Source organism: Lithobates pipiens, unplaced genomic scaffold (genome assembly GCF_037356315.1).
Source record: "Lithobates pipiens isolate NorthernLeopardFrog02 unplaced genomic scaffold, aLitPip1_a1.2 Scaffold_27, whole genome shotgun sequence".
Taxonomy (NCBI): Eukaryota; Metazoa; Chordata; class Amphibia; order Anura; family Ranidae; genus Lithobates; species Lithobates pipiens.
Genome location: NW_027507788.1, coordinates 65,899,133 through 65,916,880, shown reverse-complemented (window position 1 = coordinate 65,916,880; position 17,748 = coordinate 65,899,133). Strand labels below are relative to the sequence as shown.

Genomic DNA, 17,748 nt, shown 5'->3' with positions numbered 1-17,748 from the left:
TGCCAACACCCACCATGCCAGTCCTGAGTCCACAGCTGGGACAGTGGAGCCCATGATACATGGCACGGTGGTCATCAGGAGGACAGTACTATTAGCAGGCTGTGGAAATGATAGTGTGGCTTTGAAGCCACCTAAATGACTTCCACCTGAAAGCTCATAAGCAGTTGAACAAATTTAAACACACTGTCAGCTGCTACATTTAACAACTTGGGCCCGGTACTTATAAACCCTTCATGCCAAGGTCATATTTTGCTATTTAGAACTGCGCTACTTTATATGCTAATTGTTCAGTCATGCAACACTGTATGCAAACGAAATTTATATAATTTTTTTGCCACACAAATCACGGTTGCTTTTGATGGTATTTGATGGTATTTAATCACCACAGTTTTTTTTTATTTTATTATATTATTATATTTTATATATATATACTGTATATATATATATATATATATATATATATATATATAAGAAAAAAGACCGTCATTTTTTTTCTTCTTACTTTTTTAAAAACAGGCAATGCCCAATTAGGTGGTATCAACAGCGGTGTCCAAGTAGGTGCAGCTTTGAATGGCAGACAAGACAACAAAGGTAAGTAATAGCTATTTTAAATCCTCTTAATTTTTTTTCATAATTTTTTTTTTTAAGTGGATGTCCAGTCAAACTTTTTGCTATCAGTTTTTATATACAGTTTTTATTACACACCATGCTGGATTGTCATACATTTTAACAAGATAATGCTAACTATATTTTTAAAGTGCAACTATGGGCAAGATAATAATGACATGCCGTACATACAGTATAATGCAGTCTGTCACTAGCACTAACACAGCAGTTTTTAAATTTCTTTATTTATTTTTTCACTTCTTGTGACAGGTCAAAGGGGTCCAGCAAGAGTATCAAATACAAGTTTAAGACAAACAATTTAACACTGCCAGGAATACATGCAAAAGTCAGCTAAAATTCATTTAACTTCAACTTGTTTTTTTTCAAAGAAAACATGTTACTAGAACTGTTTAAAAATATTTAGCTTGAGGTATGCTTTAATTTGTTTACTTACTTATGGTCCACTTAAAACTACAAGTCCAAATAGGATTACCCTATCCACAGGGAGGCAATGCAACTGCATGATTTCACTGCAGAATTAACAGTGTTGTCAACCTGTTAAAAGAGAACTATGTGAATGCAAAACAAACAGTTGGTCTGATGCTGCACCTGTCACCTGCCACCTCTAAGACCAAGAAATGAGAGCTGTTTGTCTGTCTTCAGTGAGAAGAGAGCTGGTGACTGTCAGTCACCGGCTCTCTGTTCCGTTCTTCCAGTTTTGGGCTGCAGAGGGGATGGGAGTGGCTGGTTCAGGCTCTCTAAGGCTCACTGAGAGTTTAAGCCAGCTGCTGGTCAAACATCTGAGTGGAACCTGTCTTTAAATTAGGAATCCCACCAGAGCCTTGAATTGAGTAATATCAGCCAACAGCAGACTTAACCCTCGACTGAAAACAGGTCACAGGAGTGCAGTGCACTCCTGTGATCCATAGCAGAATTAGGCACCAAAAGAACACATTTTCCTTTAAAGGAAAAGGGAAAAAAATGATCTACAGGCAAGATCAATATGTAATAAAATTATGTTACCAGGGACACGCTAAACAAAAACTGTCCTGTTAATGCAATTGACGGACTACAACATACCGTCATTAGGAGCAAGCTCCATCCTAGGTATCGAACATTTAATTTAGTATGCCTTTAAATTCTCCCTGTATGAAATAATAAAAAAAAACATACCTACTATTCCATAAAATCCACTGTGTTCTTTTTGAGGGTGAAGCTCTCCTTTGCTCAGCACTGTCCCCATCGTGGTGGCCATCTTGAAGGGTGATATGGCTCATGCAGAGACACACTGTGGGTCTCTTCTAGGTTCCATAATCCAGACAGAGAGTCCCCACAGCATGTTTGTGCATGTGCCAAGATTCTCCAATGAATGTGTAGAGATGTGGCTGGGGTTTTTCTAACTTTCTTTCAGAAACCCGAGGCATTTCTGTGCATGTGCACAGCCTCCTAAGATGTCTGACATAACCATTTCAGGAGGCAGCAATGCTTCTATACATAATTTTCACCTTGGCTTTAGCAGAATTAAGAAAGCACCACTGCAACATAATGTTAAATAAGTTATTTACATAAGTAAATAAAAAAAAAAAGTATTTGTAACTAACCTTTAACAGTCATTTACAAATTAGCTTCAAAAAGAGAAGTTCGGGATTTAAAAAAAGAAAACCATTTATACTCACCTAAGTGGATGCAGCATTGATTTGATGCTGCATCTGTCTCCCACAGGCTCTTCAGTCAGAACTAAGTGATTAAACACTGATGATTACTCAGTTCTCATCCTCTGCTCTGAGCAGAGAGCAAGGGCTGTGGAGGGGGAAGGGGGGCCTGGCTCAGCCTCTCAGCAGATCGCTGAGCTAGATGACGGTCCACTCTTCTGGGCAGATACCGAAGAGTGGAGATACCGAAGAGTGGAGAGTGGACATTGGAGCTTTGGCCATACTTCTCCTTTATTTAATTTAGTTACACCAAATTGTAGACAAGATGTTTCCAATTCATGCAGAATACAAACTTTGATCTATGTGTGTGTTTTCTAAACTGTAAACAAGCAGAAATAATTAAACAATTTATCAGTGCTTCACATTTGATGATATTATTGTGCAAGTTTCTATTATTTCTACTAACGGTATTTATGTATTAAACAGTCAATGGCAACGCCCAATTAAGTGGCATCTACAGCGGTGTCCAAGTAGATGCAGCTGTGAATGGAAAAGACAACAAAGGTAAGTTACATCTGTTTTAAATAAACTTACTTGCAACTAATCATACTTGCAGTCAAGTAGAAGAAATAGTTGAGTCTAGAATTAAGAGGGTTAAACTATTTTGTTTTTTAGCCACTTTCTTACTGGGCACTTATGCCTCAGTGAATGACTCTGAATGACAATTGCATAGTCATAAAGCACTGTACTCATATGAAATTTGTATCATTTTTTGGAGATAGATAAAGCTTTCTTGTGGTGGTACTTAATCACCATTGGGTTTTTAATTTTTTGCTAAACAAATGAAAAGAGATGGATAATTTTGAAAAAAAAACTAAACTTTTTTTAGTTTCTGTTATAAAATGTTGCAAATAAATAATTTTTCTATTTCATTGATATGCACTGATGAGGCTGTACTGTTGGGCACTGATAGGCTGCACCGATGGGCACTGATGAGGAGGCACTGATAAGGGGCACTGATAAGCACTGATAGGTGGCACTGAAGGAGACTGATGGGCAGCAGTGATGGGAAACACTGATGGGAAGCATTAATGGTCACTGATTGGAAGCATTAATGGTCACTGATTATCCCCTGTTCCCTGTCAGGATTGCCAGCTACTGGCTCTCCTCTTCTCATGCTGTAAAAGGGCTTGTGGAAAGTACTGCTGATAACTGGTAAGTCTGTTTACACTGTGATTAGCTGTGATTGGATACAGCTGATCACGTGGTAAAGGGCCGCAGTGATTGGTCCTTTACCACGATCTATGAACGATGCTTATCCCCAGTGAGTGCAGGAGGGGCATGGTTCAGGGAGGATGTCCATGGACGCATTCCCAGAACAACAGCCGCACTGTAGCTGTCTTGCAGGTTTCGTCCGTAGTTGACATTTTAGAAAAAACTTTATAGATTATGAGTTTGAAGTTGTGACTGATGGGCTAAAATTATTGCTCTCACTCGATCATTAAAGGATAAGTTAAACTATTCGGGCAGACTTTCACTTTGCATAGTAAATACTGCAAAAAGATCTGCAAAAAATAGCCATTGATAAGTTAGGCCTTTTTTCAAAATCAAAGAATACTTGTATTTTTGTGCAACAGAGGTATATTAATGGTATATATCAGTACATAGGGGAGCTGGATTTTATATAAAAAAAAGATAAACTTAGCCTTTAACAGTGATATTTAACATGGTAGCATAAGCATAGTTTTTGTACAAATGCTCACTTGCTATAAGCGTTTATGTTCTTATGTATAAAAACCTGGAAGCAGGAGACTTTTTCTTTTATAATTTATAATTTTTTACTTTTTTTTTTACACTCAACACTTTGCTATGCCATAGGGAGCCAATAGCATACTGCAAAGACAGGTTCTCTTTATTTGAAACATCAGGGATCTGTTAGACCTGATGCCGCCCCTCATTTCCAATGAAGCTAACGGAGCACAGATTATGCTCCATTGCCTTCTTTTTGGGCCACAGCAACTGGGGAAAGTAACAGGCCAACAGCCCAAGCCATAAATGACCTAAAACATGTAATCAGTGAACAGATTTTTTTTACACAAATAGAGGTTTGTTTTGGTGATATTTAACCACCACTGTTTCTTTATTTTATAAATATGAAATATGAAAAATGTATTCTGCTACATGTGTTTAGTATAAGAAAAAGAGGTTAACATCTAGGGGAAATCAAGGGGTTTACAGTATGTCTAACAATGTGTAATGTGGGTAATGTGTGCTGATTTTACAAATCAATGTGGTTGTTTTTTCTCCCTACACTGCAGGGAGATAGAAACAGCTACCTCACTACTCCTTGTACAGAGCCCTGTGTTGTTTGTAAATTCTAAACTCTAAGCCAATCAGCAGGTCTTAGCTATAAATCATTGGATGGGACCTGCTGACAAACGTTTGCTGTACCAAATCACAGCACAGATGGGTCAGATGGTGCCCGTGACCCTTACCCATGAATGCCAGATCACATACAGTATTTTTTGTAGTAAAGCATTATGCTGGTGGTTAATAACACAATAATGAATTTCCTCCATGGATGTCACATGATTGTAACTTAATTTAGGGTCTTTAGAGGAGTTGTAAATTCAGTTGTAAAGGGGGTTGTAAAGTCAGAAAGTTTTCTATCTTAAAGCGGAGGTCCACCCTAAAGTGGACCTTCCGCTCATCGGAACCCTCCCTGGATAATCCAGGTAACTGCACCCACTTCCGGGATAGCTCTCTGTGGAAAGGGGCGTAACGTACGCCCCTTTCCGCAAGTGCCCGCCCCTTCCCGCAAGTGTCCCGCTGCCTGCTGGGAAACACACAGATCCCAGAGGCAGTGGGGAGCGTCCTTATTGCGCAGAGCGATTCGCGCATGCGCAGTAGGGAACCGGGAAATGAAGCCGAAAGGCTCCATTTCCTGATTCCCATACCCAAGATGGCAGCGGCAGGACCCGACAGGCGACCTAGAGATCGGCTTCGGGTGCCGACATCGCGGGCGCGCTGGACAGGTAAGTGTCACTATTTTAAAAGTCAGCAGCTGCAGTATTTGTAGCTGCTGGCTTTTAAAAAAAAAAAAAAACGGGGAATCCCGGTGGACTCCCGCTTTAATGCATTCTATGCATTAAGATAAAAAGCCTTCTGTGTGCAGCAGCCCCTCTCTGCCCGCCTACTACTTACCAGAGATCCATCTCTGTCCAGTGATGTCCATGAGTGTCTCGGCAGGAATACCTAAACACCTCATCAGTGCTTAACGTTTGTTGATATTATTGTTCAAGTTTCAATCTTTCTATTAACTGTATTTATTTAATAAAACTGGCCAATTAGGTGGCATCAACAGCGGTATCCAAGTAGGTGCAGCATTGAATGGCAGACAAGACAACAAAGGTAAGTAAATATTTTAAATCATCTTACCTGCAACATGTTTTTTGTTTAAGTGGATGTCCAGACAAACTGTTTGCTATCAGTTTTTCTTTACAGTCACCATTATTGATATCAACGTGTACACCATGCTGTCTTATCAAACATTTAATACTAACTCTATTTTTAAAGTGCAACTGTGGGCAAGATAACAGTAATTCATGACACAGTAATTCATAGTAATAATTCAGTATAATTCAGTATAATGCAATCTGTCACTAGCACTAACACAGCATTTTTTGAATTTCTTTATTTATTTTTATGACAGATTAAAGGGGTCCAGCAAGAGTGGCAATTACAAGTTTAAGACAAACAATTTAACACTGTCAGTAATGCATGCAAAAGTCAGCTATAATCATTTAACTTAAACTTGTTTTTCCAAAGAAAACATGTTACTAGAACCATTTAAAAAGATTTTGCTTGAGTTATGCTTTCATTTGTTTACTTACGATCCATTTGAAACTAAAAGTCCAAATAGGTCTACCCTATCCACATGGTGGCAATGCAGCTACATGATTTCACTGCAGAATTAACAGTGTTTTCAACCTGTTAAAAGAGAACTATCTGAATACCAAAAACAATTGGTCGTATGCTGCACCTGTCTCTTGCCACCTCTAATGCCAAGAACTGGGCGCTCATTCTTGGTCTTTGGTGAGTGAGTGGTCTTGAGTCAGTCAGTGGCTCTCGTTTCTGTCATTCCAGTGTCAGGCTGTGGAGGGGATGGGAGTGGCTGGCTTGGGCTCTCTCTGCGGCTCATTGAGAGTTTAAGTCAGCTGCTGGTCAGACATCTGAATGGAACCTGACTTTAAAGTTGGGATCCCTCCTGAGTCTTGACTGGCTCAGTGACGTCAGCCAACAGCAGACTTAACCCTCTGTCGACTGAAAGCAGGTCACAGGAGTGCAGAACGAAGTGCACTCTTGTGATCCATAGGAGAAGTAGGTGCCAAAAGAACAACTTCTTCTTAAAAGGAAATAAAAAAAGAAACAGATATACAGGCAAGATCAACATGTCATAAATTTATGTTATCAGGGACACTCTGAAAACTAAAACTGTCCTGTTAATGCAATTGACAAACTTCAATTAAATGTAGTATGCCTTTAAATGCTCTAATTAAATACATAGGGCAGAAAGCCAGTGTTTGTAACTAACCATTACCAGTGATTAATGAATTAGCTTTAAAAAGAGAAGTGCAGGATTTAAAAAAAGATCATCATGTATACTCACCTAAGTGGATGCAGCATCGATCTGATGCTAAACCTGTCTCCTACAGGCTCTGCAGTCAGAACTAAGCGATTAAACACTAATGATTGCTCAGTTCTCATCCTCCGCTCTGAGCAAAGAGCCAGGACTGTCAGTCAGCACCTCTCTACTCTCGCCACCAGTACTCACTGGAGCGCTGGCCTGTGGAGGGGGCAGGGGGGCCTGGCGCAGCCTCTGAGCCATATGACGGTCCACTCTTCTGTGTAGATACCGACCATATAGTCAAGATCTTTCCTGAGCCTGGCTCGGCTGAGTGACGTCAGACCGCTTTAGGCTGCTGTCAGCTGAAAACGGGCTACAGGAGTGCAGAAAAAATTACACTCCTGTGCTCCATAGGAGAAGTATGGCCAACAAAGCTTTGACCATACTTCTCCTTTATTTAATTTAGTTACACCATAATGCAGACAAGATGTTTCCAATTCATGCAGAATACAAACTTTAATCTATGCATGTGTTTTCTAATCTATAAACAAGCAGAAATACTTAAACACTTCATCAGTGCTTCACATTTGTAGATATTATTGTCCAAGTTTCTATTTTTTTATTAACTGTACTTATGTATTAAAACAGTCAACGGCAACGCCCAATTAAGTGACATCTACAGCGGTGTCCAAGTAGGTGCAGCTGTGAATGGAGGACAAGACAACAAAGGTAAGCTATACCTTTTTTTTTAAATATTATTTGAACCTTTATTATTAAAATTGTGCACCCAGTTAAACTTGTTTTCTAAGTTTTGGATGAAGTGGGGAAATGTAGGACTAGAACCCTTGCACTTTCTGATACCTTTTCTATTGAATTGTATTGTAACTGTACTGTCTGCCCTCATTTTGCAAAGCACTGTGAAAACTGGTGGTGCAAAATAATTCCTGCAGAATAATAATAATAATAAGAAATAAAAATGCTTTACTTTAGTTGAGTAGAGAAAGGTCAGCTTGGGTGGGGTGCTGGATCATTTACTTTATGCGATTTTCCCAACTGGAATTTCATCTAGACATAGCATCTCTTAAGGCAGCTCTCAAGAGAGTAATGGTCATTGGTTGTTGTATGACTGCAAAAGGCTAATGAAGCAATACATACAGTCCAGTTGCAGTGTTTATTAAATTACACATTCAGTTAATGCACTGGACTATATTATATTTTGTATCTCTGTCTTTGTCCCTGTTAGCGATTTTCTTTTACTTTCTGTCTGGGTGAGTGTCTCTAAATTGTAGTGAAAACCTGACATGTGTCTTAAACCCTCTCCATACACTTTAAAATTCCACAATGTTGTCAATAAATGAAAATTAATATGTTTTCTAGGTACTTGGCATAACATTAAGTAGGATATATTTATTTGCTGGATGATTTCCTTTAAATACAGTATATATTCTAAACAGCTAGATGGCTCACATTTTGCATGTCAGGACGAGTTAGCTATTGGCAAATATTACAATAGCTAACAAAACAAAAAAATAGATGTAAAATGCATACATTTACATCATTTTATTCTTTATGCACTATAAAATGCCATCAATATAGCCATACATTTTTCACATACTTGGGGGCACAAAATACAAAAGCTCTTACAAACTTTTTTTTTTCAACATTATAGAAGATTACACATCTGCAGAAACTGTTTACTAAACAGAGGTCTGTTTAAGAAATAATGGCAGTCATCCGGTATTTCAAAGGCATACAGTATATATTGAGTATAATCAGTTTGTAATTTACTCCTTTTACATTTAGGATTGGCTGCTACCTTGAAACATATTTGTTTGCTTTAAAAGGTGGACTGAATCTTAAGTAATGCCAATATGCAGTTAGGGTGTTATTTTGGGGAACAAAGTATGCCAACTGTACAATTAAATGCACGTGGAATAGTTCAGTATGTATTTATGAAAACTGAAGAGAAGGTCAAAAATATGGGAAGAAAACTCGCCTCACCTAATACCACCACCAATGAATGTTACTCTGTTTCTGAAATATTGTCTGATAGGTTATGGACACTTTCAGGAGTGTCAATCTCCAGCAAATACATATATGTAAATTGTCTTGCATGCTATATGGCCATGCTGTTTCAGCCATTGTTTTTATCCTGGCACACCAATAAGAGCCAAGAGCTAGGTTCTATCCTTTCTATACACTGCACTGCCGTCATGCAACACAGCATCATTTGGATCCCCCCAACTGGTGATCTGACAATGAAAGCAGCAGCATTCTGATGAGATCAACTGTGTGCTTTCCCTTCCTGCCAGCATGTTCCTACTGCAGACAGAGCAGCTGATCCTGATTGGCTCACACAGGTGCCCCGCTCCCCTTTCAGTCCAAGAACAAAAGTGCAAGTGTTCAGTAAAAATGTGCAGACTAATATCAAGGCAGATTTAAGTACTTATGCCAGAAGTATATAAAATACATTTAATGTTTCCAAAATGAATTCATACCGGAAATGTAATTTTGGGTATTTTTCCTGTGTCACCAAATGGGCAGAGTTTTGAAGACAAAACCATATTTAGAGAGCATACAGTGGACCTAGTTTACTAAGAGGAAATTAGTACAACTAGGGATAAATCACTATAAAGATCATTGGCATGTCTGTGTTACGGGTTGTGGATGTGTGTTGAGATCTATATGCTCAGTAAATGTGATTTACACTCTGCTATATGTTTAAACTTTGGTGTATGGATTTAAAGGATGGATAGAAGATGATTTTATGAATAATATACTACACTGTATACCTTTTAGTGTGGCTCCGGTGTGTGGTGAGTGTTCCTCCTTGGCTTATATTGGTGGTGCTACCTGCCTCCTGTGTGAATGGAGGATTATAATGTGGATGGAATCCCATACTGTGTTTCCCTGTCTGCTGCCATTCTGATGCAGCTTAATAGATGATTAATGTGCAAAGGTGGCGGTTTTGAGCAATGAGTGGCGATATAAATCCCACATTTTTGTTGGTTATTTTTGTCATAAGTACAGTATATTATTTACACATTTTATTTTGGGGTTTGTGTACTTTTGTTTTCCTTACTTGCTAGCTGCCTAATTATTGCACTTGTCTACTTTTGGAGGTTAAGCAGGGTCGGGCCTGGTCATTACTTGGATGGGAGACTGCCCTAACTTATTTGCTAGCTGCAAAAATATTCTCTTTTTCCCTAGCGCTGACTATTCCATTTGAGTTTATCCTTTAAACAAAACTTGATATGATTTTGCTTTGATAGTGGACATACAATAATTTAGGTTTTAATCATTCATTTTTGTACCTATAGTTGTATAATGATTTTATAATGATTTTATAATCATTATTATAATGATTTTTGGCCAATTTTGTTTTAAAGTTTAAAGGTTTTTAAACTGACGATTTACACCAATCAGCCATAACATTATGATGACCTTAAAGATGCCATCAGGGAATACCATGTACATGTAGGGTTGTAGTTATCAGCAACAATGTTTAGGTAGGTAGTGCGCGTTAAAGTAACATCCATTCCACATGAATGAAATGACCCAGGTTTCCAGCAGAAGATTGTTCAAAACATTTCACTGCCTATGCTGGCTTGCAGTCTTCCCATAGTCCAACCCGGTGCCATTTTATCCCCAGGTAAGTGATGCACATGTATCTGGGCATCCACATGATGAGAAAGAAAATTGATTCATCAGACCAGGCCACCTTCTTCCATTGCTTTGTGGTCCACGTCTGATGCTCACAAGCCTATTGTAAGCACTTTTGGCTGTGGACAGTGATCAGCATGGACACCCTGACTGATCTGCGGCCCCATACAGAACAAATTGCATTCCAACTTCATGGACAACATGCTTACTTGCTGCTGAATATACATACCCATGGCAACTGTCTAAAAGGAGAGAAAATGTCACTTTAGAGAGGGAGAGAGAGCGGCGCCACTCTGAGTGTAATATTTAGGTTAAAATCATCAAGTTTAATTAATAACATTTAACTGACATTTTAGTAAAAGTATACAGGCATGTGTGTAATCAATGAATAGGATTCCCTTCAGTTCAGCTGTGCATGGGTGATCATCAGTCCCGGCCACTCCTGTGGTCTCAGAGACTGGATGTGACCAGTATAACAAGTATGGCAGTCATGATGAACAGGGGGTGTGGTAGATCTCGTGTTCGGAACATGCATGCTCCTTCATTATGCCTGATGAAGGAGATCACATCCAAATGCGAGCTCTGCCACTTCCCTTGTCCATCATGCCTCCACAGCTCAGCACTCCAATGAACGTGGAGAAGCAGAGCAGGAGCAATGCTGACTGACAGGGAGGAGTGAGAACCAAGCTATGGGCGGTGTTCGGTGGCTCGGGTTCTCAGTGTAGAGATGCCTGGGGACAGCTGCAACATCAGTCTGATGCATCCACCTATGTGAGCATGATTAGCAAATTACTTCTCTTTTTAAAGAGGGATTCCACCTACAAAAAAAATATTAAAAGCCAGCAGCTATAAATACTACAGCTGCTGACTTTTAATAAATGGACACTCACCTGTCCCGGGTTCCAGCGATGCCGACAGCCGAAGCCGATCGATCGCTCGACTCTTGGCTGCTGCCACCACCATTCTAGGTGAGGAAATCAGGAAGTGAAGCGAATCGGCTTCACTTCCCGATTCCCTACTGCACATGCGCGAGTCGCGCAGCGCAATAGGAATTGTCTGCGCTGTCTCTGAGACCCGTCTGTGTCCCAGCAGACAGCGCGGCAGGACAGGAAATGGCATAGACTCCCATGGGAGGTATCTCCACCCCCCTCCCCCCTGAAAGGTGCCAATTGTGACACCGGAGGGGGGAGGGTTCTGATCAGTGGAAGTTCCACTTTAGGGTGGAACCCCGCTTTAAGCTTTATTTATTTAGGTTGTTGAGGTCTGAGAAACCAGAAACCTAGAGATTTAAGATGACTTTGAGATACTATTTATTGAAGGTAGAAGGAAATCAGATATTTGTGCATCAGTCTGTAATATCAATGCATGACGGGGGACATGGATGGTGATGGAATATAGTATAGTAAGTAAACTGTTACTTTCATAAAAGATCCTTTTGTAAATTAATAATCATGGAATAAAAAGCAAGGTGATTTCATACTTAATATAAGTTCCAATCTTTTATTTTTTTAAATCAGATCTCTTTGGCTTGAAAGATGGAAACATACAGTTGGGTGGAGCCAACTTACAGACAGGGGGGCTGTTGGGTCAACAAAAGGGAAATATAGAGCTTGGCAATAGTGGGAAAATACAGACTGGATTGGAAATCAAAGGAACACATGAAATTAAGGGAGGATCTGAGAAATCATCTGAAGAGAACAAAGAAGATGGAAAATGTGAGTTCCCAATTTTGGAACCATATATTCTAAATACTAATACTTCTCAGTTTACAGTATATCAGAAGGGAGTTGGGTTTTTTTTCTATAATTTTTTTGTTAACTTCTCACCCTGGCTTTTTTTTATTGTAAGTACAGAATAATGATTACAATAATGGCAGTCACAATTATTTATTTTTCAGCTTCCCAAATTAACCTTGAAGGTGGAGGGGTGGTAGGCAAATTTTGCTTGAAGGTCTAGCTGTTAACTAACCAGTGTCTATGACACAAAAGTGACAAATCATTGTCTGTAGTTTTGCAAATGTAAATTTATTGGGCATTTTGAATAATATTTATGTTTGTAAATAATCAAATAGATCTGAAAGGTGGCAAAATAAGGCTGGGCAATGCTAACTTATAACTAGGAGGAAAGCAAATTCAAAAAGCATTTAGATGTGTTTCTTAGCGAACATGATGTAAGGGGATTTTGAAAATGGTAGTGACACAACGCAATTGTGCACACACATGCACACTCAAGTTGAAATAAATAGATTTATGTCTTTATTAAATTTTTGAATAAAGAAAAAAGGGTAGGCATCTGCGCTAGCTATAATAACATAACATCTACATAAGCAGCCAGCACAGTTTGTTGATTGTCAAATAATAAATAAAATTCCAAAATGCAGCGCTTGTTTCAAATAACCAATCTTTCCAAGAAGGGATAGATATGAAAGGTCCCTTCACCAGCTTCGAAGTGTATGGGAAAGCATACCACGCCCAATGTGAATCCAATCTGCTTACCACAAAGCATCACTGCATCGCTTCTCCAAACACTGATGGGAAATTGACTTGATCCAATCATAGAGCACAGCTTGTAATGGGCACTCATTCACTTAAAGCCATCAAAATCACAAACTCCAAAGATATGGTAGATACAATTATCCAATTAATAGGTCATGTGAGACTGGGCACTGCTCATCCTCCATAATGGGATCCTCACAGAACGACATCTGAAACCCCAAATCCGGGGCGCGTGCAGGTTAGTGTTCCCATCCTGGTTTATGAGTTTGAAAAATAGGAAGTCCTCCAGTGGAGAATTACATCTACCATATCTTTGACGTTTGTAATTTTCATGGCTTTAAGTGAATAAGTGCCCATTGCAAGCTGTGCTCTATGATTGGATCAAGTCTATTTACCATCAGTGTTTGGAGAAGCAATGCAGTGATGCTTTGTGTTTGATGATTATATGCTTATATATTGTCACTTTCTGGTAAGTAGATTTGATTTACATTGGGTGTGATGTGCTTTCCCATACACACTGAAACTGGTGAAAGGTACTTTATTTAATTTTACTAACTATGCAACGAAGTATCTATGCAAAATGGGAAAACAGAGACTGGGAATGAAGGGAAGAGAAGAGGGCTGATTTATAAAAACTGGAGCATGCAAAATCTAATGCAGCTGTGCATGGTAGCCGATGCAGCGCTACACCAGATTTTGCACTCTTCAGTTTTAGTAAATTAACTCAATAGTGTTAATATACTAAAGGCAACTCTGCTGACTTTCGTTATCCAATCATATTCTTTTTTTTTTCCTTGTACACGATTGAGTATTTTTTGTAAAGATAAATTTCACCCCATTCACTAAGCTCTGGGGGAAATTATTTTGTGAAGTGCAACTTCCCATGTACAGTCCATTTGCTGTTAGTAAATTAACCATTAGGACTCTGCAGATTATTGGAAAACATGACATGAAAGAAATAACTTGGCAGGAGGAGGAAAAGGAGGATGGAAAAGTTCTAAAAGGATTAGTGTTTTAAGTTCATGGGGGTAGAGTGTTTGTGTGCCAAAGTAAAAGCAAAGATTTTACAAAGCACTGTAAATGATGACTTAAAGTGTTACTAAACCCAGGCCCCTGCATTCACTATATCTGGTCTTCCACAGTACACATAACATGAAAATGCCATTATTTGAGTAAATATAAACTTCTAAATACCTTTTCTCATTAGCAGTTTATAGTAGTCTTATGACATTTACCAGTGTCTGGTTAAAGCTTATCGGGGATTTTTCATTCTCCTCCTTTTGTCCTATGAGGTTGGATGACCCCTGACTTTCTGTCTGGACAGTGCTGATTGGCCCCGTGCTGATCGCATGCACCCTCCCAAAAAAAAGAACTCTCTAGCAATGCACAACAAACTGAGCATGTGCAGAGTGCCTCCAAGGCTCTGTACTATCAGTAGATGTATTGGGGACAGAAAAAGAAGGGGGTGATCAGAGAAGACAAGATCAAACAGCCTTTGTACAAAATTCGGAGAATGAACCCCTTAAACAGGTGGGTGGAGCCAACATACAGACAGGGGTGATGTTGGGTCAACAAAAGGGAAAAATAGAGCTTGGCAATAGAAGGAAATCAGATGTTTGTGCATGAGTCTGTAATATCAATGCATGACAATGGTCATGAAATGTGATGGGATATAGTAAAGGTTACTTTCACAAAAGATCCTTTTGTAAATGAATAATCATGGAAGAAAAAGCAAGGTGATTTTGTGCTTAATATAAGTTCAAATCTTTTTCTTTTTAAATCAGATCTCTTGAGCTTGAAAGGTGGAAACGTACAGTTGGGTGGAGCAAACTTACAGACAGGGGGGCTGTTGGGTCAACAAAAGGGAAATATAGAGCTTGGCAATAGTGGGAAAATACAGACTGGATTGGAAATCAAAGGAACACATGGAATTAAGGGAGGATCTGAGAAATCATCTGAAGAGAACAAAGAAGATGGAAAATGTGAGTTCCCAATTTTGGAACCATATATTCTAAATACTAATACTTCTCAGTTTACAGTATATCAGAAGGGAGTTGGGTTTTTTTTCTATAATTTTTTTGTTAACTTCTCACCCTGGCTTTTTGTTATTGTAAGTACAGAATAATGATTACAATAAGGGCAGTCACAATTATTTATTTTATTTTTCAGCTTCCCAAATTAACCTTGAAGGTGGAGGGGTGGTAGGCAAGTTTTCACTTCCCGGTTCCCTACTGCGCATGCGCGAGTCACGCAGCGCAATAGGAATTGTCCGCGCTGTCTCTGAGACCCGTGTGTGTCCCAGCAGACAGCGCGGCAGGACAGGAAATGGCATAGACTCCCACGGGAGTCTATGCCCGGAAGTGGGTGTAAATACCTGTCTTTGACAGGTATCTCCACCCCCCTCCCCCCTGAAAGGTGCCAATTGTGACACCGGAGGGGGGGAGGGTTCCGATCAGCGGAAGTTCCTCTTTAGGGTGGAACCCCGCTTTAAGCTTTATTTATTTAGGTTGTTGAGGTCTGAGAAACCAGAAACCTAAAGATTTAAGATGACTTTGAGATACTATTTATTGAAGGTAGAAGGAAATCAGATATTTGTGCATCAGTCTGTAATATCAATGCATGACGGGGGACATGGATGGTGATGGGATATAGTATAGTAAGTAAACTGTTACTTTCATAAAAGATCCTTTTGTAAATGAATAATCATGGAATAAAAAGCAAAGTGATTTCATACTTAATATAAGTTCCAATCTTTTATTTTTTAAATCAGATCTCTTTGGCTTGAAAGATGGAAACATACAGTTGGGTGGAGCCAACTTACAGACAGGGGGGCTGTTGGGTCAACAAAAGGGATATATAGAGCTTGGCAATAGTGGGAAAATACAGACTGGATTGAAAATCAAAGGAACACATGAAATTAAGGGAGGATCTGAGAAATCATCTGAAGAGAACAAAGAAGATGGAAAATGTGAGTTCCCAATTTTGGAACCATATATTCTAAATACTAATACTTCTCAGTTTACAGTATATCAGAAGGGAGTTGGGTTTTTTTTTCTATAATTTTTTTGTTAACTTCTCACCCTGGCTTTTTTTTATTGTAAGTACAGAATAATGATTACAATAATGGCAGTCACAATTATTTATTTTTCAGCTTCCCAAATTAACCTTGAATGTGGAGGGGTGGTAGGCAAGTTTTGCTTGAAGGTCTAGCTGTTAGCTAACCAGTGTCTATGACACAAAAGTGACAAATCATTGTCTGTAGTTTTGCAAATGTAAATTTATTGGGCATTTTGAATAATTTTTATGTTTGTAAATAATCAAATAGATCTGAAAGGTGGCAAAATAAGGCTGGGCAATGCTAACTTATAACTAGGAGGAAAGCAAATTCAAAAAGCATTTGGATGTGTTTCTTAGCGAACATGATGTAAGGGGATTTTGAAAATGGTAGTGACACAACGCAATTGTGCACACACATGCACACTCAAGTTGAAATAAATAGATTTATGTCTTTAATAAATTTTTGAATAAAGAAAAAAGGGTAGGCATCTGCGCTAGCTATAATAACATAACATCTACATAAGCAGCCAGCACAGTTTGTTGATTGTCAAATAATAAATAAAATTCCAAAATGCAGCGCTTGTTTCAAATAACCAATCTTTCCAAGAAGGGATAGATATGAAAGGTCCCTTCACCAGCTTCGAAGTGTATGGGAAAGCATACCACGCCCAATGTGAATCCAATCTGCTTACCACAAAGCATCACTGCATCGCTTCTCCAAACACTGATGGGAAATTGACTTGATCCAATCATAGAGCACAGCTTGTAATGGGCACTCATTCACTTAAAGCCATCAAAATCACAAACTCCAAAGATATGGTAGATACAATTATCCAATTAATAGGTCATGTGAGACTGGGCACTGCTCATCCTCCATAATGGGATCCTCACAGAACGACATCTGAAACCCCAAATCCGGGGCGCGTGCAGGTTAGTGTTCCCATCCTGGTTTATGAGTTTGAAAAATAGGAAGTCCTCCAGTGGAGAATTACATCTACCATATCTTTGACGTTTGTAATTTTCATGGCTTTAAGTGAATAAGTGCCCATTGCAAGCTGTGCTCTATGATTGGATCAAGTCTATTTACCATCAGTGTTTGGAGAAGCGATGCAGTGATGCTTTGTGTTTGATGATTATATGCTTATATATTGTCACTTTCTGGTAAGTAGATTTGATTTACATTGGGTGTGATGTGCTTTCCCATACACACTGAAACTGGTGAAAGGTACTTTATTTAATTTTACTAACTATGCAACGAAGTATCTATGCAAAATGGGAAAACAGAGACTGGGAATGAAGGGAAGAGAAGAGGGCTGATTTATAAAAACTGGAGCATGCAAAATCTAATGCAGCTGTGCATGGTAGCCGATGCAGCGCTACACCAGATTTTGCACTCTTCAGTTTTAGTAAATTAACTCAATAGTGTTAATATACTAAAGGCAACTCTGCTGACTTTCGTTATCCAATCATATGCTTTTTTTTTTCCTTGTACACGATTGAGTATTTTTTGTAAAGATAAATTTCACCCCATTCACTAAGCTCTGGGGGAAATTATTTTGTGAAGTGCAACTTCCCATGTACAGTCCATTTGCTGTTAGTAAATTAACCATTAGGACTCTGCAGATTATTGGAAAACATGACATGAAAG

General features: G+C 39.0%; 1 protein-coding gene across 34 annotated transcripts in view; it reads left to right on the top strand.

Annotated features, from left to right (window-relative positions):
* Nucleotides 1–17,748, top strand: part of LOC143933905 (uncharacterized) — a 259,725-nt gene that overhangs the window by 21,601 nt on the left and 220,376 nt on the right. For 32 of the 34 annotated variants that reach the window (XM_077457040.1, XM_077457038.1, XM_077457044.1 and 29 more), the window contains exons 6-12: nt 517–591; nt 2,745–2,822; nt 5,610–5,669; nt 7,534–7,614; nt 12,066–12,263; nt 14,828–15,025; nt 15,814–16,011. In XM_077457040.1, the coding sequence (XP_077313166.1) occupies nt 517–591; nt 2,745–2,822; nt 5,610–5,669; nt 7,534–7,614; nt 12,066–12,263; nt 14,828–15,025; nt 15,814–16,011 (888 nt within the window). The remainder of the gene's footprint in view (nt 1–516; nt 592–2,744; nt 2,823–5,609; nt 5,670–7,533; nt 7,615–12,065; nt 12,264–14,827; nt 15,026–15,813; nt 16,012–17,748) is intronic. The other 2 variants (XM_077457035.1, XM_077457039.1) reach the window with 2 other exon arrangements.